This window comes from Phoenix dactylifera, chromosome 7, assembly GCF_009389715.1.
Source record: "Phoenix dactylifera cultivar Barhee BC4 chromosome 7, palm_55x_up_171113_PBpolish2nd_filt_p, whole genome shotgun sequence".
Lineage (NCBI taxonomy): Eukaryota > Viridiplantae > Streptophyta > Magnoliopsida > Arecales > Arecaceae > Phoenix > Phoenix dactylifera.
Genome location: NC_052398.1, coordinates 12,803,119 through 12,826,751, shown reverse-complemented (window position 1 = coordinate 12,826,751; position 23,633 = coordinate 12,803,119). Strand labels below are relative to the sequence as shown.

Below are 23,633 nucleotides of genomic sequence, written 5' to 3'. Positions count from 1 at the left end.
ACCCCTGGGACAAAGTCTAGTTGCCACCTCTCCATTGCTAGGAGCTGTCCAGCAACCAGCCACGACCCGTTCTCCATCGCTGCCTTCCGATCTTCCTCGTTCTTGAAGCGAAGGGAGTGGTGCTCCTCCGCCATCGGGAAAGCTTCGACCTCATAGTCAAGCTTCCCTTTCAAGCACAATTCCCGGGCGAACCAATCCGCTAGGACTCTTCTCCCCAAGCTCTACACTATCACCATCGTGGAGCTCCAAGCCATCCTAGCCTTCTCCACTCTTTCCGACGGAAGCTTCAGAACATCGATGAAATGCCGCTGAAGCATCTCTAACTCCATACCCAAGATCCTGTAGCCAATCCAGGCCACCTGTAGAGGATGGCCCCTAGCCACCTCTGCCCACGATAGGTTTGTTGTAGCCACCCCCGGGACAGAGCGCTCCTCGCCATCCCTTGGTGCCGCAGCTGCTACCTTCTCCTTGGCTTGCGATCACCCATCCCTCAGCCCACCAGTCGTTTGAGGATATTTGTTGGAGGGGGCTTTCGGCCCTAAGCCCCACGCCAAGCCTTCCCTTCGTTGCTCTTTGTGCACGCTGAAATGAGCTGTTGCCTTGGGCCGAAGAGGAGGTAACACCGGGTGGTAAATGCGCTTTAACGGCTATGGAATTCAAGGCCAAGGACAGGACTACTGGCTATAGCTTGTCTCAAGCTTTGGCCTTGATGGAATCAACTCATTTGCAAGTGGAAAATGAAAGAAAAATGGCTGAATGATTCTATTCCAAAAAGATTACAAAAAAAAGAAAAAATCTAGCGAGGCTTGTGATGGATCCTTGCTAGCCCAAGCCCTAGAACATGCTTTAGGGCCGATTATAAAAGCCAAGCTTTCCAAGCTCTTGGCGGCTGAACACTATGCTGAATACTCTCTAAAATCTCCTAATTTTCCTCTCAACATTCTTTATATACCTCTGTTACAACCCTAAGAAGGGCCAATTACATAGTTGCCCTTGGAGGGTCTTGGGCGGATAGATCAAATGGCTGAGTGTTGGCATGGTTGCTCTCCAAGTCATGAGCCTTGGCCAAGTGAGGTTCGGCCAAGGCTGGTGAAGGTTCCACGCGGGACGCACGTCCCGGATGCACGGGACGCATGTCCCGGTTGAGCGGGTCATGCGACCTAGGAGTTCCAGTCTGGGTCAAACCGACCTCGAACCCCGCTGAAGGCCGAGCCGACTTCGGCCAGAGTCCAGGCCAACCTCAGACCCCACCGAAGGCCGAGCCGACTTCGGCCAGAGACCAAGCCGAGTGCCCGTTGAGTTAACGAGGTGAGGTCTGTCGCGCGGGTGGATCCCATGCGATGTCAATGTCGTGGATGAACCTTGTGGTTGGGCAAAGGGTGGCCGGCCACAAGGCACATCATTTGGCCACTTGGGCCTTCAGTTGGCGCACGGTTCTCTCTTGGCTTGGCGCGATCTTGGCGTCGCTTGCGTGGGTCCTCAACACATTGGGCGTGGCCTATGTGTGGCGCTGTCCGTTGCTCCTCCTCTCGGCCGGTCTCCATCCACATTAGTTGTGCTCCAATCTCGTCCATAACCATCAACTGCTCCCTATCCTGCCGCCCCGATGGTGTGGCTTACGGGGGTCCTCAACAATATTCCACACCCATCGCACGATTATTGGAACATGCGCACAAAGATTTCTTTCAATACAAAGGGCCTAATAGAGAGGACCCTCAAACTTGACACCCTTGCTGGTTTTTTTAATTATTTTTTATGATATAAATGAAAGCAACCTTGCTAGTAGAGCTGATCAAAATTCGGGCCGGGCCGGGCTCTACAGCAGAAATTAGGCCCGATGGCTATACCCAGACCCGGCCCGGCCTGACTGTCGAGCTTAAATTTTTGTCCAGGCCTGACCCAACCTTATAAATCTGGTCCCAAGCCCGACCCGACAGGCCCGATTTTTTTTTTTGTTTGGAATCTAGAAATGGGCCAAAATGGCCTAACAGCTTAATGGGCTCTCTAAAACTGGATGTATTTTTTTAGCTTTATTTTGTTTCTCCAATGGTTAATTAGTTAATGTTAAGCATATAAGTAGCCTATTTCAAATAGATAGTGTTGGTGGTGGTTTCAAACTTTGGAATTTGGATATATCTATAAACATTAAAAAAGAAAAAATTTGCATCTTCAAGCCAATAGAAAGAAAATAAAATGTATGAAACACTATTATCCAGCTGAAAATTACAACCCAACAATAAAAACTACAAACTTAGACAATTACATATTTAGACAAAATACAAATTATATTGTCCTATTAACATTATAACAAACATGCATCTTTGTGCATTCAAAAGTAAATGTAATCATAATTCTTGAAGCCACTTCCATAATAGAAAACTGTAGAAGAATATCCTTGCATCTTCTAACTCTCAAAACCTACAAACATAAAATTGGAACATTAACAATTGTTAATAATTGAACATGAATAATTATTAGAGTTATTAATAGAATATCTAAATGACCGAACCATGTAATCCCTCTTCCATCTCTTCCTCGTCATCTTCATCCTCACTAGATTCTTCCATGTTAGCTCCCAAGACACCCGATTGTCCTAAAAAAATGTAAAAACAAATAAATATGAAACAAAAAAAATAGTTTTTATTCAAATATATATTAGAGAAAAAAATAGAAGAACAAGCAAAGATTTAAAGAATTACCTAATGAGAAGCCCTTTGCTCGCAACCAATCCTCATAACATGTAATAGCTTGAATTGTCTTTGGTGAAAGTGAGTTTCGCCAAGGATTTATCAACTTTTTACCCATACTGAAGGCAGACTCTGAAGGGACTGTTGATATGAAAATAGCCAAAATATCACGAGCCATCGATGCAAGCTCGGGAAAACGACCTGAGACATCTCTCCAATATACTAAAATATCCAAATCGATGTGCAGCCCAAGATTTTGCTCCTCCAAGTAAATATCTAATTGTGACTTCCCATGATCAAGCTTTTATTTTTTACTCAAAAATAATTCATAATCTTCAAAACTATCTGCATCATGGTTACCAACATCACTGCCACTAGAAGTTCCAATCTTGGGAGAAGAGACTGAAGTTGAACGCAGCATATACTCCTCAAATAAATCATACAAAGTATTCTTAATATTCTGAACCATCTTCCTTGCACTAATTTTCCCATAAAGTTTAGAATAACAATATTCAACTAACTCTAACTTGCAACGGGGATCCAAAACTGTAGCACAAGATAAGATCAAACTATACTCAGACCAATACTTGTTAAATTTAACTTGCCTCTCTCTAACCATATCAACCATAAAATCATATGGGCCATTAGCAGTCTCTATCAATTTTCTATGAATCTCCCACACCCTCCTAAAATAAATATTTGCTATTGGATGCTTACTAGCAGAAAACTGATTAGTCACATCATAAAACACTTTCAAAAACTTATGAAGATTAGCTACTTTTTCCCACTCTTCTTCAGAAAGTGCAAAGATTCCAAATTCTCTATCACGCTGTCCCCAGTGATCTAAAACTGCCTTGAAATAAACAGCACGGTCCAACATTAAAAAAGTAGAATTCCATCTAACACAGCAATCAGAACGCAATCTTTTTCTGGTATTCAAATGAAAACTTTTTTCAGCAATTTCATAAAACTTCTTCTTCTTTGGAATTGAATTTTTCAAATGCTTGGCCACATTTCTAATTTTACAAATAACACCATCAATGAGATTCAGACCAGCTTGCACAATAAGATTTATAATATGGCAGCAACAACGAATTTGAAAAAAATCACCACCATGCAAGAGAGATTTATTTGCAAAAAGACGAATCTTGAGAGAAGTAGCCATGGTATTATTATAAGATGCATTATCCAATGTCAAGGTAAAAACCTTACTATCAATTTTCCATTGAGCCAAGCATAAAGCGACCTCATCAGCAATAGAAAGCCCATCAAAGGAAGGGGTTAAGGCTGCAAATCTAATTATTCTTTTTTGCAACTTCCAACTATTGTCAATCCAATGTGCTGTGATGCAAATATATTCATCTTATGTGTAATCATTTTTCCAATTATCAGAAGTCAAACAGATTCTCCCCGGTGCTTGTGCTGACTCCTCCTTCACAACCTTCATTTCATCCATGTAATATTTCAATGCATCTCTTCTAATAGTATGCCTACTCATGGTTTTGTATTGAGGACACATAACAGATACCATATATTTAAAACCAGGTTCCTCACAAGTTCTAAAAGGATGTGCACCAGCAATAATAAACATACAAATAGCTCTACGAACTTCTTCCTGATCAAACTTGGGATTTTTCAAATGCAAAGATGTGCTTCCAGAAGTTGTGGTTTCAGTTGAAATAGTGTAATTCCTTATGTCATGATGAAAACGTTTAGAACATCTTTTTAAGTGGCACCATATATGAGACGTACCATTCTTAGAAGCAACTGAAAAAATCTCCTTGCAATACTTGCATTGTGCTTTCAATATGTCCTTATCTTCGGTTCGAAGCTTGACCATGTGCATCCATACCTTTGATTTTGCTTTACCATCCTTGACATAACAATCCTCATGCTCATTATCTGCCACAGGAATAGGTGAACTTTCGCTTGCCATTGACATAAGCCTATCAAAAAATTATACAACTAATTATACAAAAAATTTAGTTCATAAGAATTATCCTATCAACAATGAACAAACCATCCCTTCATTACTTGGGAGTTGGGATAGTAGTATTTATCATAATAAAAATAAAGCCCCATCCAACCGGCAAAAAAAAAAAAAAAATCAGGAGCCCATCTCAGGTCAAGGGAGAACTATAGCTGGAACAGTGGAACTGGAGCAATGTGAGGGGAGGACTCTGAAGACCAAAACCGAAAAAGAGAAGGGATGAAAGATCCCTCGTCCATCTCCAATCCCCTGATCTTTCTTCCTCAGAGTTTCGATGGGATGAAAGATCAAGGCATCAAGGCATCAAGCCAACCAAATCCCTCCTCCCTCTTTCTCTCCAGTCTCCACCGGTCCACCCAAAACAAAATTACTGTCCAAGCTCCCTTCCATCAAAGGGGAAGACTCGTAGCCACCTCCCTCTCCCCCCCCCCCCCACCCTCAAAACTCGGCCCGATGGGGAAGCTCCAGAGTCCCAAAGATTTCAAAACCTAATGGAAGTTCCGAGTTCCGAGCTCTCTCGCTCCCCCCCACCTCTCTCTCTCTCTCTCTCTCTCTCTTCCATCCGGGCTTGAAGCTATATGGGGCTTTACTTCCGAGCTTGGGCAAAATTCATCCGGAATCGAGCTCGAAGAGGAGGAGGAGGAGGAGAAAAATCTTACCGGTGACTGTGAGTCGGTGACCGGAGCCGCAGAGGTTGCCGTCCGGGGGAGAAGGATGCGAAGAGCCGTCGGTCGGTCGTTGAAGAGGCGACGACACCGAAAGGAGGCGGCGGCTACAGGGAAACCGGCGGAAACCGGCTACAGGGGGCGGTGGTTCTCCGCGAGGGAAGGGGGGCTCTCAGGCGAGGGAAGGGGGGGCGGCGGCTCTCAGCGAGGGAAAGAGGGGGGGGGGTTTGGGGGGGGGGGGGGTCGCGGCGGCTCTCAGCGAGGAAAGGGGGAGGGGGGGTTTAGGAATTAGGGCTTTAGTTTTACTAGGGTTTCTTAATTATTTTTAATATATTATATTTTACTGTTTTATAGTCGGGCCGGGCCGAACCGGACCATTTTTAAAAGTTTCCAGACCCGGCCCAATTTTTTTGATCGGGCCATTTTTCCTGCCCAAGCCCGACCAATGGGCTCTTTTTCAATGCCCAAGCCCGAAAAATTTCGGGCCGGGCTGGGCGGGCCGGGCGGGCCAGAAGGCCCGTGATTACCTCTACTTGCTAGATAATAGGGAATTTTTAACTAAAAACTATATTTAGAAAATCTCTTTAATTAAAAACTACACGATGAGAAGAGATGCAGAGGCGGGCTCAAATGAGCTCGTTCCCGGTCACCCCAGCATACCCCATGTGGTCCAGCATTCGGAACGGGTAGGACTCAACCTCAAAATGATACATCCGTCTGCTATGGCCTGGAATATTCCAGCAACAGCGGAGAGAGAGTGAAGAGGGAGAGATCGATAGGTGAGTCGGAATGGACGGGAACGGCGGGGGTAGGGGCTTGCTGTGGAACCTCCCGGTGTTGAAATCCAAAGATTTCGGGAAGCTTGGACCCGGTATCGGATATGGCGCCGGCTGCGGTGTCGGCGTCGGTATCGGCCTCCTCGGAGGTCAGCTTTTTCTATTTTTTTTTTTTTCTTTTCCTCTTTCCGCTGACACCATATCTCCCTGTTCTTTGGATTATTAATATATATATCTCGGCACCCGATCAATTTCTTCTGTTTTTATTTCCTTTTTTTTTTTGAGTTTGTGGTGAGACCGCTATTCTGAACAAATTTATCGTGCTTTCCAAGAATTGCTCTACCACCAGGCACCAGATTAGCTTGGAGTGAATCATGATAGATTAGTTATTTATTTAATATAATTCCCTCCATTGAACTAATTTAACAAAGAAATTCCCTGAAATTTTATCTTAATTAGAAGTATATGGGAAGAAGGGGGAAGATGGATTGTTTCGAGGGTATCCAGACCTCCTAGAAACCACTTCCAGGATGGTTAGCCCCCATTAAAACATGATTTCTCCTCCTTGATAGTTCATGCCCTAGGACTCATATATTTACTGGCTAAGATGCCTTGGCTAACAAGAAAAGACCTAATTCTAGTAAAACTAGAAAACTAAATAAATTGAAAAAATAAAATTAGCTTAGTTGCAGGTTTCTCTTTTTAGATTAGGGATCATGTTGTTCCCCCACCCTTCAAATCAACCTTCTCCACAAGGTGGAGATGTAACGGAGATTTTCTTCGATCGAATGGCATGATGAGGTACAGTCAATGCACCACCACAAAAGTTGGTCTTTGCTTCTTGTGTACCGATATGGTGATCGAGCTACTAAATTGTTAAGCCAGTTTATCACGACCTTTGCCTTTGTCAGTCAAAATTAAATCAATGATGGCATATGCTAATGTACCTGTATAAGGAACAAGAAACAGATCCTTGAATTGCTGAGTTTTGATCGCCATCCTTGTACAAACAAAATTTGATGCTTCAATGTTTAGATTTGTGATTAGCTCCTTTTCGTTTTTAACCATCGAATCTTCCACAATCATTTCCATGATTTCATCAATGATTAGATTGATAGTGGTCCCAGTCAAAGAAGGATTATAACAGATAAAAAAGATATTCTCTTTAAGGCGAGAACGGTACCACAATAGTTGAGGAAATTTTCTTCACTTCTTTATTGCTAAACCCCGGTTCCTTAAATAGGCTAAAGCCCAGCAAAACCAACGAGTACATGACCGAAACTTAAGCTACTAAACTTAACTCAGTAAATCGGGAAGTAACTGAAATGGAAAAACAGACTCCTAAACTAGCTCCAACGGCTAGTTGACTAGGCAACGCTGTATGTAAACGTTTGAAGCTATTTTATTCCTTGTGTAATCCATGCAACAACTTTGACAGCTTCTTCTTGACCTCCGCAAGCCATGTAGCTCCTATCTCACGTGCAATCTTAACCCTTGATACTTGGGTTTTGGTTTTAGGCCCCTCTCTAACCAACATGGCCTATCAATCCTTCCCCCATGAGGTGGATCTTGTCCTCAAGGTCCATGGTTGGAAATCTCTCCCGCAGCATCTTAGACCGCTCCCAGGTTGCCTCCTCAATCGGTAGATGCTTCCATTGCACTAAGCTTTCTTCAACAAGTTGGGCTCCGTGTTTAATCCAGCGAGTGTCCAGGATGGCCAAAGGTTCCAAAATGATCACCCCCTCATCGGTGAATGGTGGTACTTCCGCATGCAGTGCTTCCGTATTTTTGCCCTGATATTCATACCGCTTAAGTAGCGATATGTGAAAAACTGGGTGAATACGCGCCTCTTCAGGTAGTTGTAACTTGTAGGCAACGGGGCCGAGCTTTTCTAAAATTTGGTAGGGCCCATAAAAATGGCTGGCTAATTTCTGGTGAACTCGTTTGAAGGCCGTCTGCTAGCGGTAAGGGTGGAGCTTAAGAAAGACCATTTCGCCGACGTTGAACGAGATATCCCTCTGCTTTTGATATGACATCTGTTTCATCCGATTAACAGACCGCTCCAAATTGGCCTTTAGTTGCTGAAGTAGTTCATCTCAATTCAAAAGATGCTGATCAACTTCATGTACAAGTGAGAGACCATCTTTGTATGAGGGAATGGAAGGTGGGAGTCTGCCATATAGTGCCTAAAAGGGAGTCATCCCGGTAGAAATATGGTACGTTGTGTTGTACCAGTATTTCGCCCAAGGTAAGAAGTAACTCCATTTGTGCGGCCATTGGTGAACGAAACACCGAAGATACTGTTCAATGCAGCGGTTGACAACTTCCGTTTGTCTGTCGGTCTGCGGGTGGTATGCAGAGCTGAGCTACAGCTTGGTGCCTGACATCTTGAAGAACTCTTGCCAGAATTTGCTAATAAAGATTGGGTCTCGGTCACCCACAATGGTCTTGGGCATCCTGTGGAGCTTGATGACCCCTTCCACAAACTTTTCTGCAACAGTCTTTGCGGTAAATGGATGGGTTAAAGTAAGAAAGTGAGCTGACTTACTTAACCTGTCTATGACCACCAAGATGGTATCCTTGCCTTGCGAAGTTGGTAGTCCCTCAATGAAATCCAAAGTAATTTTGTCCCAGACTTGGCATGGAATTGGTAGCGGCTGTAGGAGCCCTGCGGGAGCCAAAGTTTCTGCCTTAGTCTTTTGGCATACCTCGCATCCTTTGACATATTCTTGGACTGCCTTGTGCATCGCAGGCCAGTAGAATTGTTGCCCAATTTCTTAAGCGTGCGTAGCACACTCGAGTGGCCGCCCACTTTAGTGTCGTGCATCTCATGGAGTAGCTTGGCCCATAGTGATGGGTTGGCCGGTACGATCACGTGTCCCTTGTAAAGGAGTAGGCCATTGTGCCATTTGAATGGGCCTTCAGGTTGGACTTCGGCCACATGCCCCATGGATTTGATGTATGGGTCATCTTTTGCCGCTTGTTTAATCTCTTCCCATAAATTAATCTGCGGAATAAAAATATGATGAAGAATGGGACTACCTTGTTTACGTCATAGGGCATTGGCTGCAGAATTTTAACGGCTCGGGCGGTGTATGATCTCGTAGTCGTAGCCTAAAAGCTTGGCCACCCATTTCTGTTGCTCCGATGTTGCCACTCTTTGCTCCAAAAAATACTTAAGGCTTCTTTGATCGATTTGTATGTAAAATTTTCTGCCTAGTAAATAAGGCCACCATACACATATTGCCTCTACGATGGCCAGCATCTCCTTGGCATAAGTGGACCATGATTTCTTGGTCACCCTTAGGGCCCAACTCATGAGCGCCACTGGCTTGCCTTGTTGAGTCAATACCGCACCAATTCCGTCACTGGATGCGTCTGTCTCAATAGTGAAGGAGTCGTTGAAATTTGGCATTGCCAAGGTGGGCGTGGTTGTCATGGCCTTCTTGAGGGCAAGAAAGGCCGCTTCAACTTCATCATGCCATCCGAATTGTCCCTTTTTGAGAAGGTTGGTGAGAGGTCGCGCGATCATGCCATAGTTTTGGACAAACTTTCTGTAATATTCTGTCAACCCTAAAAATCCACGCAACTCAGAAATGTTAATAGGCCGTGGCCATGCTACCATGGCTGCAATCTTGCTTTCATCCACCCTTACTCCTTGATTGGTGATAATATGCCCCAAGTACTCCAATTCTTGTTGTCCAAAGTCACATTTGCTAGACTTGACAAAGAATTTGTGCTGCCTCAATATCTCCAAAGTTTGTCTTACATGTGTCAAATGCTTGTCCCAAGTAGGACTATAAACCATTATATCATCAAAGAAAACTAATATAAATTTTCTAAGATGGGGACGAAATATAGAGTTCATTATTGCTTGAAATGTAGAAGGCGCATTACAAAGACCAAATGGCATGACTAAGTATTCATAATGTCCGTTATGAGTACAGAATGCAGTTTTAGGGATATCAGGAGGATTAACTCTTAGTTGGTGGTACCTGGCCCTCAAGTCCAATTTAGTAAAGTAAGAAGCACCGTAGAGCTCGTCCAACATGTCGTCCACCATAGGGATTGGAAAGTGATCTTTGATGGTGACGGCGTTGAGCGCGCAGTAGTCCGTGCAAAAGCACCAACTTCCATCCTTCTTCATTACTAATAGTACTGGCGAGGAGAATGGGCTGGTGCTAGGGCGGATAAGCCCCGAATCTAGCATCTCTTGGACTTGCTTCTCAATTTTTGCCTTCTGAAAAAATGGGCATATCGGTACGGCTGGACGTTAATGGCCTCAGTCCCTTCCTTAAGCTGAATGCAATGGTCTACATCATGGGTTGGTGGCAAACTGGTGGGCTTCTTAAAGACTTTCTCATATTCTTGCAACACCTTCTGCATGTCCTGCTACCTCTCGACTTGCGACTCGTCCCTAGCTGCTGTCCCCATGGTTGGTTGGAAACAAACCGCAAATAATGCATGGCCTTGGTGAAAATCCTTCGTAATCTCCTTCAATGAAGCCCCCTGAATAGCTTGCACCTCTACTCCTTGTAGCTTTCGGGCTTGGTTATCCCAAATAAATTCCATGGTTAACTGTTTCCAGTTACAAACTACAGAACCCAGCATTTGGAGCCACTGGACTCACAATACAAGGTCTAAGCCTAACAATGGTAGAGTAGAGGGTGAGTGAAAACTCAGTGCCTTGAAAGTTAACCCGTACCTTCTCGAACCTCCCCTGGCATTGTAATCTTTCACCATTTGCTACTTTGTCGGTGAATGCTTCGGTTGGAACAACTGGTAGACGAAGCAAGTTCGCCAAGCGGTCATTAACAAAGTTGTGCGTTGATCCACTGTCGATCAACACAACAGCTTCGTCGGGACCAATCTTGGCTGTGATGCGCATCGTTCTGGGTACAGACCATCCAGTCAAAGCATGTAAGGTGATTTCTGGTTCTAGTTCCTGCTTGGGTTGCACTCCTGGGTCCTCTTCCAGTGGTTGTTGCTTCGTAACGTCCTCACAAATAATACCGCCTGCATTGGTGTGCCCCTCTAGAAGTAGCAGTTGAGATCGTTGGCACCTATGCCCGGCCTGAAACGTTTGTTGCAGTGGAAGCATAGACCTTGAGCTCTTCTACGTTGCATTTCATCCCAAGTCAGCCGTCTAACCGGTAGTGCAGGAGCAGCAAATGCTGCATGATTTGCTTGTGGGAGAGCTAGCGAAGCCCGCGCCGGTGGTGGAGGTGGTTGCAGGAATCGTCTCTATCTTGTGAGTTGGTCATCTCGCATTTTTGCCAAGCTGATGGCATCTTTCAAAGTTTGTGGTTTGAACATGCGAATGCCGTCGGCTATCTTCGCCTTCAAACCTCCCATAAACGTCCCTACAAGCACCTTTTGAATCCAGCCCCGAACATGGTTGCCGAGCCTCTTGAATTCACATTGATAATCTCTAAATGAGCCGACTTGCCTGACCCGTGAAAGAGCCTCATCGAAATCTTCACACTCGGATGGTCCAAAACAAGCCCAAAGCTTGTCTTCAAAAACTTCCCATGAAATCACCCTTCCTTCTTGCTGGAAAGTCCTCTTGAGCCACTGCCACCATTGATTTGCCTCGCCTTCAAGGTGGAACGAAGCTAGCGGCACCTTTTGTGCATCGGAAATGTCCTGAAAATCAAAAAACTGTTTCACTCTATTGAACCATTCGGTGGGGTCTTTCCCAGAATACCAAGAAAATTTCAACTTTGCCATTTTTGATGAACAGACCAGTCGTCCTCCTCCTGCTTCCAGTTGTTCTCGGTGCGGTTTTGAGAATTTTCTCCTCGTTCGGTGTTGTGACTGGTGTTGTTTGAGTCCTCCTTGAATGATCGCAACATGTCGGACAGGTTGGCTGAAACTCTCCTCTAAGTGATGTAACTTGTCGGCGATTCCCAGCTCCATACAACTCATGCCTTCTTGAAGGCCACTAAGCCCAGCTTCCAATCTTTCAATCTGCTCCTTGTTAGTGGCCATTAAAACCGCGCTCTAATACCACTGATAGTGGTCCCAGTCAAAGAAGGATTATAACAGATAAAAAAAATATTCTCTTTAAGGCGAGAACGGTACCACAATAGTTGAGGAAATTTTCTTCACTTCTTTATTGCTAAACTCTAGTTCCTTAAATAGGCTAAAGCCCGGCGAAACCAACGAGTACATGACTGAAACTTAAGCTACTAAACTTAACTCAGTAAACAACAACGGGAAGTAACTGAAATGGAAAAACAGACTCCTAAACTAGCTCCAATGGCTAGTTGACTAGGCAACGCTGCATGTAAACGTTTGAAGCTGTTTTATTCCCTGCGTAATCCATGCAACAACTTTGACAGCTTCTTCTTGACCTCCGCAAGCCATGCAACTCCTATCTCACGTGCAATCTTAACCCTTGGGACTTGGGGTTCGGTTTTAGGCCCCTTTCTGACCGACGTGGCCTATAATAGATCTTTCTCAATAACATCATCATCAGCTCCATTGATTGTTGAATCAAAAACTGATGAATCTTTGACGATAAAACTCTCGAATCTTGATCTTTAACAATAGAACCATTGCACAGATCTGAGTTGGAACTAATTTTAGATACCTCCGCCAAGGATGTTGTTGCTCAAGAACTTTATTTGATATTCATCACAGTACTCAACTCCTTGAGATCAATGGGGGTGGTAATGTTATTGTTGATGGTGGCATTGCTTTGCTTCAGTTCAGCCTTGATCTTCAACATCTGCAACTTGTTGGCCTCCTTGAATGGCTTCATCGCCTATTATACCATCTTGTTGGACACTTATTGGCAAGTCTTGGTCTTTGCTGCATCAGAAGCTTGTGGTATATATTGTATAAGTCGCTCTTTGTCATTGCGTATGTTAGTCAAATCTTGTTCAAGCGGTCATACCAAGCATCACTCGCTTGCACCAGATTCTTGAGATCGTGAACATGTAGCTATGGCGAGTACGAATCCTCTGACAGTAATTGATATTGATACTGTTATATCTTAAATAACAATATGTAGGAAAGGTGGAAGAAGATGGATCACTTCAAGAGGATCCAAATCTCCTAGAGACCACTTTGAGAGGAATTGTTTCTTTTAACAAGGAGAATGGAAAACAGGTCAGACTTTAGTTGGCTCCATGCTAGATCTGTGTCTGAACCTGACATCCTCTATCAGATTTGGACATAAATCTGAACCCATTAAGATGCATCAGATCTGAACTCGATTAATGTTCAATTATGTGTTCCAGTTTATTGTCATTTTTAACTTGACCAATTTAATAGTTTAGTTATGCTTTTTCATGAAATTTTTTCCCTCTGTTTTCCTTTAGCCAACACTTAACACCTTAAAAATTCTTTTTTAAATGTATTTGACAGCTTACTGAAACTACAACAGTTAGGTTATTTTGCGGATGCAATAGAAGGCTAATAAGCATCTCAATCCAATATAAGCAGCCAAAGGCTACGTGAATTTCACAAGAAGTAAATGGTCTTCACATAAAATAGTTAAAGTTAATTGGTTGCTCTGATGCTTGATCAAATACTTATGTATCCAAAGGGCACGTTTATAACAACAAAATATAATGAGACACGTATGGCTGTGGTGGGCAATATTTACTGTCGTTGTTTGGCATCACACATGAATCAATTCCACTGTTTATCTTTCTATCCTAAGGAATAGTTGAGAGTTTGTCTTTTTGTCCACTAACCAGTGAAATATTAAAAAAATAGTTAGTTAGAGATGTAATGATAAATATATGAACTTACAAAGATAGTTTGCCTTCTACTTTTATTCTTGTCTAGTCTTATGTACATAACATGCCTTCTATATCTTGGATGCATGAAATCAAGTACCTTCAAGTACCCTCCCACTAGTGCTTATGTTTTACCTTGATAATTGGCATGAGTGCCAAGTGTCTTGGTGTCCCCATATGCACGGCACTTCTAGCTAATGTTAGCATGATGGTCCATTTCTGTCTCATTGTGCCCGAGTATTAAAATGTTGTGGCACTCTGTGATTCTGGAAAACTGAAATGTTCAGGAAATTCTGAGGCAGTTAGAGGAAGCTTCTGAAGCAAAAGTTGAGATCGGAATTATTGATATATTTTAGAGATCTATGAACTATTGTCCTACTTTCAACTGCAAGTTTTTTATTTGCCACATTAGCTTATGTGGTTGTGGAGATAATAAATGTTTTTAAAAATCATGTAGACTTTTGTTGCTTATCTTGATCAAGATATTTGTTAGCCATTTGCTGTGATAGAATATCTAAGTTGCATTGGCAAGTAGTGCTTTAAAGCAAAAAAATTCAAAACTATTTTAGTAAGTGGTGGAAGAAGGAAAATAGAAGGAAAAAAAGTTAAAAGTATCAGCATGGAAAAAACCTAAGTAAGTCATTACATGAGCACAAGCAAACCTGATAATTAACTGGAATCCAAACTCAAATCTGATATTGGTTAGATGTGGATGTTACTTGTCCCATTGGGATCAGATTCAGGTCCATACATTATTGGGTTCAGCTGCAGATCTAGCATGGATCCGACCCCAACCCAGCCTGTTTATGGGATAGTAGCCTTTGGTACTTGATTAGCCCACAAGGATTATCACTAACCATCACCCAGTCATAATTAATCCAAAAGGACTTTGTTTCAGACTTTCAGCCATTGTGCCATATTTCCAATCATCAGCATAAGGTTTACATTATTGGTTCTCATTTGCTGCACATTATTGGCAGTCAAGGATTCTATGCAATTCAATCGATGAGTTCTAAAATCCTAGTTATTCTATTATAACAGTATTTTATTATTGATGGAAGGAAGAGGAATGGACATCAAATTTCAAGTCTTTACCATTAAAGCATATCCATAGCTAACACCAAGCAGAATTGCAGATAAAAGAATACCTTTGCGTTTTAGTTGGTTTTGCTGAGAGTTAATCATTGCTTAAACTTTCAGGAAGAAAAATTCTTTTCCTACTCTAACTTAAAACGATAAATTGATTTGTAGTACTATTTATATTCTCTTTATAAAGTTTTGCTAAAATGCTGATACATGCGGGTGCCTTTTCACTCTTAAATTATTAAAACAGGTGCGGGCATAGGTGCTGGATTTCCTGGTTTACAATTTGGATTTGGACTTGGTGCTGGATGTGGAATAGGTATTGGGTTTGGTTATGGTGCGGGAAAAGGAATTGCATATGATGAGAACCGAAGATATACAAATGTGGGGAAGCTATTCCACGGGAGAGGAAACATTCCACCTGAGTAAGTAACTTAATGACTCTGTTTCATTAGTCTGGCATGACCTTGATTGTCATTTTCATGATAAATAATGTATTTGCATTTAAACCTAGTATATTTTTGGCACTTAAGGTCGCTTTTGTAGAGGCCTATTTGTTAAATCATTATGATGACCACCACTCTTACCTCAACTAATTGGAATTGGAATTATAAGCTTCTCATTAAGATTATCTACTTTGTTTTCACATGCCTTTTTTGGAAGACCCTTTCTCAGTCACATGGCTATGTAAGGTCCTCTCCACCTTCAGACAAGTCTAAGTTCTTCCATGGAGCCCCAACTTTTCAGTGGGCATATCGAAATCATCAGACTGGGTGCCCATTACTTTAAGTTCATAACTCGTAGGCTTCTACTTTTGCACTCAATTAACCACCTAATACATAAAAATCAATGATTCAATTTAGGTTGTTTACATAATAACTTTATAAGTGACAACTAGGAAAGTGATCTTTGTTGGTTTAGATTCTTTTAATTTTTTAAGAGAATTCTTAATTGGTTACTTGTTAGCAGTTTGTTTAAAACAAAGATAAATGAACTTATTAAAGTCTATGCGAGTTTTATAGGAGTAATGTTAGAAAAGTGATATGTTGTTGTTGTTAGGTGGGTTGAGAGAACCTGGAAGTCATAAAATTATGCTTCCAGAGTGCTATAGGCGTCTTGTATAAATTGATTTTGGATTATTTCTTTGTATAAATTGATTTTGGATTATTTCTTTGTATAAATTGATTTTGGATGATTTCTTTGTATAATTTGATTTTGGATTATTTCTTTTTATAATTTGATTATGGTTTCTTCATTATTCAACGGAAGCTCTTTTTGTGGGCATTCTCTTCACTAACATCATAATGCCGGAGCCCACAAAGCTAGGCAATCCATCATTTTAGTACTCTTTCAAATTAGTTATGATCTGATGGTTATTCCAAATAAAATATATTATTTCATGCATTGGAATAGATTTTTATCTATATTACTTCATGAAAGCATGAAAGCATAAAGTACTGACGTAGCAGATGTTAGGTAACATGCTATTGACAAAAGAATACAATCTATACAATTAGAATAAAATCTGAGGTCAACTATTAAGTGTACCTAATGTAAAATAATTTTGAAGAATGGGTGAAATAAATTTAAGCAAAGAGAACTACATATACATAGACATGGAAGGAAAAGGAATCTGATTGTGTCTAATCCCAAATAGCATTTGATAGATTGGCAACCACACAGTATGTCATATTTGGGCAGTAAGATTCTGAAGGTATTCATTGAAGCAATGGACTGTACCTTCACCTGAGAGGGTAAACAACATTGGACTGTAAGTACTGTTTTATGACAAGAGGCTTTCCAACTGTAAAGGCCATGCCAGTGGTTAGCTATGAGTCAAACAGTCGGACATTAGTTACCTTGGAAAGCCTATAGACTATTTGAAGATGTTACAAAATTGTTAGATGCAAGGTCCCCTGAATCGGTACTGGGACTTACACCGGTTGGCGGACGGGTCGATACGGTATTAGTTCGATGCCATACCAACACATAGTATGCTTAGACATGCCGGTTCGGAACCGGCGTGCCTAATTTTTTTGAGTTTTTCAAGTTGATTTAATTGGTAATTAATCTTTTTGAACTTTTTCAATAATTTTAAGTCTAATTTAATGTTTTTCTGATTTTTTTTGATGTTTCTATGATTCCGATTTAACCTAAATGATACATCTTATTATTTTAAAATGATACAAAAGGTAAAATGATTAGTAAGATGTTGCATATTAAAAGAAGCAACATGAAATATTATTAAATCTAGTGCAAAAATATAAAATAACAATCAATTGCATATATTTAAAGTACAACATACATACTAATATCTAAAATCTCGTTAGTGGCGATGTATAGATATCTGGATCATTAGCATAGTGAGGAAGCACATCAGTCCATCTCTCTAACCAAGCGACATTGTAGTCTTGTAGGTTCATCCCATAAGGAATGCGCTCCAGATTATAAGCACTCTCGGATCTCTCGCCGAAGCTCTGACTCTAAGAAGCATTCTCTGACTGATAAACTAACTGATAAAACGACTGTGAAGGGGTCCATCCGAATAAGCCGGCAACAAAATCCGACTCATAAGATGCTCCGAGCTGGGTAGAATAGTAGCCATTGGAAGATACCTCAGATGTACCATATCCATATTCATTTTTTGTATGGGTTATGACTGCATGTGGCTATGGGTAATAGGATTCAGTATACGACTCGGAACTTGATACGTCTATAAATCCTACTCTATGTGCGAGACCATCTGCAGCTGTATCGTGCCCTTCTGAATAACCTCGAAGAACCTATCTTCTATATGCAATCGGATCCTCGTGGGCTCCACTAGATTATGCATCGTAGTCCCTATTCTGTGTAGCATGTGTAAACTGAGACTCTCCGGTGAGTCGAAGACCATCCTATGGCTGTCTCATAAACGGTGCTCTCATGTTCTCTACTCTTTCTCTGGCCAGCAGATCTATGACCACCAGAACTGCTGCTTCTGGTCTTTGAATCTGAAAGAACTGGCTCCTCCACTCTCCATTGGGGCTGCATGTGCCTTTTATTTTTTAAGTGTGTTGGGCAACTGTCTTCTTACCCTTCGTGTCACTCGCTGTTTGCTTATTCTTCGTGCCACTCTCTGCTTACTTTTCGTGTCCCTCTCTGTCTGGCTATGTTAGGAGGATGTATGTTGCCCTCTTGACTGAGTCGACCGGATAGCGGAGTGGCCTTGTCTAAGCATCTCTCAATCATCTCTGAGAGGTTGTTTCAGACAAGAAGTTATGTGGTGACTGGCTCTCCTATGGCTGTGGTTGATCAACTGAAAGAATGCGTAAAATATTGCTCTCTGCTCATTGCCCTGCATCGATCCTAACCTCACTAGCTACGAAACTAGCCGGTCGAGGAGACGATCCTTGTTCATCAAGCTTCGGCTCCTGCTTCTTGCCCACAAGCCATCCGATCATAGGATCATTCTCATCATCAACAAAAACACTTTAGATCGGATCTGTGTACAATTTCACTTCCTTCCGAATGCACTTCAACCTCAACCTCATATTGTTATGAACATATACAAGATCGTTTAGGCACTTATGTGTCAAACGGTTCTTCTGCTTGCTATGGATGAGAACGAAAGTGGACTAGTTGTGCTCATAGCTACTCGAGGTGATCATTTGGGAGAGGATCTGGATAGCTAGCAGCTTAAGATTTTTCGCGGACAAACTAAAATGGATTCCACCATTTAGCTGCAAAAATATTAAAAAAATTATATATAAGATAGTATCATATTAGTAACCATCTAATGCCACAGTCCTTCTGATGTGTAATATACCTGGATTCATACTTTTCTTACTTACGACAGCTGTGGAGACTCCAAAACTATTAGTGCTCTTTCTAAATATTTTGGTATGTGAAAAAGAATCGTATTGTATATATGTTAATAATTGAAAATATCAGTTAACTTACATATGTCACTTAAGTTAACTTACCTCTTATAGACATAAGACCACGATTTCTAGATCAGGCTCCATCTTGTAAATCGTATTACGCAGAGCGGCTAGAAATTTGTCATCCATATCGATTCCAGCTACGGTGTACTGAAACTGAGGGTTCATGTAGTATGCTATAGATAGAATTCATTATTGTTTTAGTAAAATTGTACAAGTATAGGAACAATCTAATTTTTAATGTTACTGCTTACCTGCTAGATGCAAGTCTTTACTCATCTGGTAGTCCTACGGTTGCTCAATGATGTTTATGTACTCCTAGGCGTATGTTGGATCTGTCTTCTTGATCTGAATCTTTGCCCTCTCCATCATGTGATACAAGAAGCCCATCTGGGGGTACCTTTTGTTGTCCACGACCTGAAGCACTTGATATAATGGTATGATAGCCTTCACTATCACAGTGGCCTGCTGCCAGAATGTCTGCTTTGTCACCAAGTCCTCGACAATGCTTTCTTCAATGTCAGCCCTCGCATATCTACTTTTCTTCTATTTGGGACTGACAAACATCTAATATAAGGCTGCTTTATTCTCAAGAATACTATCAAGTGTAATGTAGTTGGTAGCAAACCGTATGACTCTTGGTCTCAAGATCTCTTCTCCTGTATACCTCCTCATTAGTGAAAAAACCCATGTATGGTTATAAATATATCTGGTGATGGTTTGGGCTGCCTCCACTATCTACTACACACTATGAATCTTCGCAATGTCCATCAATATGAGGCCGATACGATGTGTAGCATATGGGGTCCAAAAAATATATGGCCATCACTCCATCAAGATCTCTTCGGCGGCTTTATATCGTGGCTCATTATTAATGATGACCTGCATGACATTCTCATCTCCTACCTGATCAATTACCTTCTTTATTAATTTGAGGATGTACGTTGCGTTGTGCACCTGATCATAAGCATCAATTGGTTTGTGAAAGAAAGTTTTTGTATCACAATATGTCAATAAGCTGATAATGCTCTGTCTAGTAGGACCGGTTCAACCATCACACATCACTATCAGTCCATATATGGGCCATTTGCTCGTATATAAAGCAATCTATTTCTTTAGTTCTTTATTATTATCAAGAAGCTCACCGTAGATGTCCTTCGGATCTAGAGGATCTACAGCGGGACGGTAGCCTATATGGAGAAAATAGCAGACCTATAGTACGTATTGTCTGCCATATGTGCTGGGCTGTGGCTGAAGTGGAATCAGGATTTAATAACTCGGCACATATCATTCTTATGCTTCTTCAGCATTGTGTCAACTCTCTGTTGCTTCGAATCTCTGCTGGAGTAGGTATATGAATCTAAATCATGAATTGCTGCTTATAGTGGAATCTCTCTGTATGAATTTTTTTTGTTACCAAAAACTTCCAACATAAATGCAATACGGCCACCGCCTCTACTGACGGCCTCCTCGACTGAGGAGATCCTACTGAACTCTGGATTTGCCTTGCTACTCACAGAACCGAAATCCGACTCGTAATATGACGGCTCAAATCGAACCTTATGCCTGGCCATCTCATTTTGTTGCCACTGATCATCCAAGTCTGCCTGCATGAGAGTCTGAATCTGTCTCCTCGTCATTTGGAACAAATGCCTCTAAGTCTCTGGAGTGATAGAAAGGTGGCTCTGCCGCTCTGCAGTCCACCTCCACCTTCTTCTTGAAAACACTTTCCTTTGCTACTCTGAAATTAGAAGTGTTTCTTCATCAGTTCCCAAACCTTTCATCGGCATTTCCAGCACATTGATACGTTGAAGTAACCACCAGCTAAGTACTGCTTCAATTTGATTACCCCTCCTTTCTTGAACTCTATGTTGTATTAGTTGCACTTCCAATGTTGTCGACCCAAGAGCATTTGCTCATAACGCCAACCAATGTCACATTCTGGTTTCTTTTTTCTTGATGGTTCTATTTCTACAGGTTTATCAAGTACATTAGTTTCTCAATTATTTAAAAATAGCAAAATATCGTTATGATGAAGATAATTTTTTTACCTCAGAAAATATATCTGATTTATCTAATACATAATGCAAATATTTTATATTTTTTTATCTATCTATATATTTTTAATAATTTTAAATTAAAAATATGTTTAAATATCATAAATTCAGCAAAATATGTTTTCCACTTCAGAAATAACTTCTAAATTATGTAATACGTACTACTAATTTTTCATATATTTTAGTATTAATTATATCTTTTAATTATTTTTTGAATTTTAAAATAATTTTTAAATATAAATATTTAAAAAAAATAATTTTAGCTCAGATCCATGTAGAACCCAATAATGGATGTCATATTTTAAAAGCTATTTATTTCTCAATTTTTTTCAAATTTAGGCTTAGGCTACTATGCGCGTAATCGCATCAAAATTTGAATAAATGGACACCAAATTTTTCTGGAGAGTAGCTTGCATGCCCCTACATACACTTCTGATTTTATATATTTTTTTTTATTTTTTTAATCTAAAAATATATTTTTAATATTTAAAAATTATATATAATCTAAAAATTAAAAATTTTTATGTCATCGTGTAGATCATCTATAGATCTATAGCATACAATAAAATCAAGGCCAAATTGAAAATTTTGGCCCAATTTTTTTTTATTTTGCAAATTTTGAGCTATTTTTTCAAACAAAAAAAATATAAGAAATGGGATAAGGGAGAGAGAACACATCTTATTTGGATCTTACTCCAATTGCGCTGAATCGGTGTAATTTTGAAACTTGGGGGGAAGGGGAGTCGTTTAGCCGTAAGACCTTTTCAACACTTGTTTTTAACAAAAGAAGTAGAAGGGAAGGGGTTCTGGTTCCGAACCGGATCGACTCGGTACGATCCGTTCGAACGGAAGCGTCCGATTTCGAATGGTTCCAGGTGGTTCGGGCCTTTTCCGGCCGGTTTCGATTGGTTCAGAACCTGTTCCGGCCGGTTCGAGGCCGAAACCGATTCCAATAAGTGAACTGACCCGGTTTCTCACAGAGTCGGTTCAGTTCGGGCCGAATCGGATAGTTCGGTCTGATTCGGCCTACCCTGGTTGGATGATTATAATGGACCATGTTTGAACATACCAACTGAGACCAAACTATGAGAAGAAAATGATCATTTAGAATGTTATATAATGAAGATGGCAGCTAAGCATTTCATGAATATCAACTTTAGAGGAAAAAGTTAGGCATGAAGCGCCTAACCAGTTCTCATTTCGGTAATGAAAAGAAAAGAAAACAACAAGAGGATGGACCTCCAAACACCAGAAATCTCCCTGCTACAGAGAATAACCTTCTATCTCACCAAAGAGCTCAACATGACCATCCCTAACAGTATTAACTAGGATGAAGATTGCAATTATGAAAATGTTGAAGTGATATGTGGTGAATATCAGATAACTTTAATCATGATATACTCAAGGAATCATTATATACTGTTGTCAAATATTAATTGATCTCATGTAATTCTTCTCCATATGCTATTCCCACTTCTGCCTGCTAATAATAAAGCATTTGGCCATCACTGGTAGAACTAGAACACTTTAACAAGCTGTTAAGTTTACGAAATTTAGCTAAATCAATTATCCTGGCTCATTCTTAGTCTGATTCATTTTCTTGATTGTATAAGAATGTAATCATGTGCCTATGGCATATTTGTTATCATTCTTTACTAAATTTTGTGCATATTGGTATCGTGCAGTTTCTTTTTGTACTTTGACATTGCCCACTGCTTTCAAGATTTTGATGTTCCCAATCTTTTTCTTATGTTGTCTTGTGGTTGGAATTTATTCATGCTGTGCTTACATTCGTCTATTGTTCTTTCCAATTTTTCAGGCAACAGATTGAAGCCCTGGTTGATGAGCTTATTGAGAGTACCAAAAAGCTAATCAAAGCGACTTCAAGAGAGATCGACAAATGGAGGTGAAATGAGCTCTAGGAAAATTGGAAGTACATATTATTGTATTGAAGACTACATTTCCTTGACCCACCTAGTGCATGTAACGAAGTACTGATGCAGAAGTCTCAGGTTGAAAACATTTTCAGATACCATTTTTTATTGGCAGCTCAAAATTCTTCGACGTTCACATACTGGGCTTAAATATGCTTAGGTTATCCATGCATCTGATTCCATTTCTGCCATATATAGTGACCAGGCCACACGGGGCCCTAATCCAGAGTATGGAGCCTCCGGCCATGTTTTCTCATACTTTTAGGCACCTTTGCTTATTTCTCACATACCGCATTAAGTCCACGTGAATGCTGCTGGCATTGGATTGTAAGATAGGTCTCTGTCTCTTTTCATTTGTTTCTCTTTTCTTTACCTCTTAAGATCCTATCACACCAGTTCAGTCTTTATATCCAGTGGGCATTTTGACTGTGTCCAGAACAAAGGGTGCATACTCTTAAATAACATCCCTAGCTGGCATTCTAAAAGACTTAGACAAGCCATTCCTAAAATATTTCACGGTCTTCTCACTAGCATCTTACGTACTGAACACTAGCATCTTACGTACTCATGATAACAGAAAAATTGCATATACTGAGCATATTAGCTAGAAATCATTAGATGATACAGGTGAGCAGCAACAATTAAATTGTGGTCATAAAAAATATATATGACATCAAGAAATTTTTATTTATTTATTTTGTAAAAGAGGTCCGTGGGCACTTGGTTATGTAAATAGGGGTAGCCAGCCTTTTTTCAAATATCCCTAACAG

General features: G+C 40.8%; 2 protein-coding genes across 2 annotated transcripts; one reads left to right on the top strand and one right to left on the bottom strand.

Annotated features, from left to right (window-relative positions):
- Window positions 1-2,991: 2,991 nt before the first annotated feature.
- LOC113461146 (zinc finger BED domain-containing protein RICESLEEPER 2-like) lies at window positions 2,992-3,852 on the bottom strand. Its single transcript, XM_026800708.2, has one exon. It carries the CDS (start codon window positions 3,850-3,852, stop codon window positions 2,992-2,994), a length of 861 nt encoding a protein of 286 aa, XP_026656509.2.
- Window positions 3,853-6,004: 2,152 nt separating this feature from the next.
- Window positions 6,005-22,999, top strand: LOC103695896 (glycine-rich cell wall structural protein-like). Its single transcript, XM_008777342.4, has 3 exons — window positions 6,005-6,267; window positions 15,203-15,377; window positions 22,749-22,999. Exons 1-3 carry the CDS (start codon window positions 6,132-6,134, stop codon window positions 22,837-22,839), a joined length of 402 nt encoding a protein of 133 aa, XP_008775564.1. The 5' UTR covers window positions 6,005-6,131; the 3' UTR covers window positions 22,840-22,999.
- The last annotated feature ends 634 nt before the right edge of the window (window positions 23,000-23,633 follow it).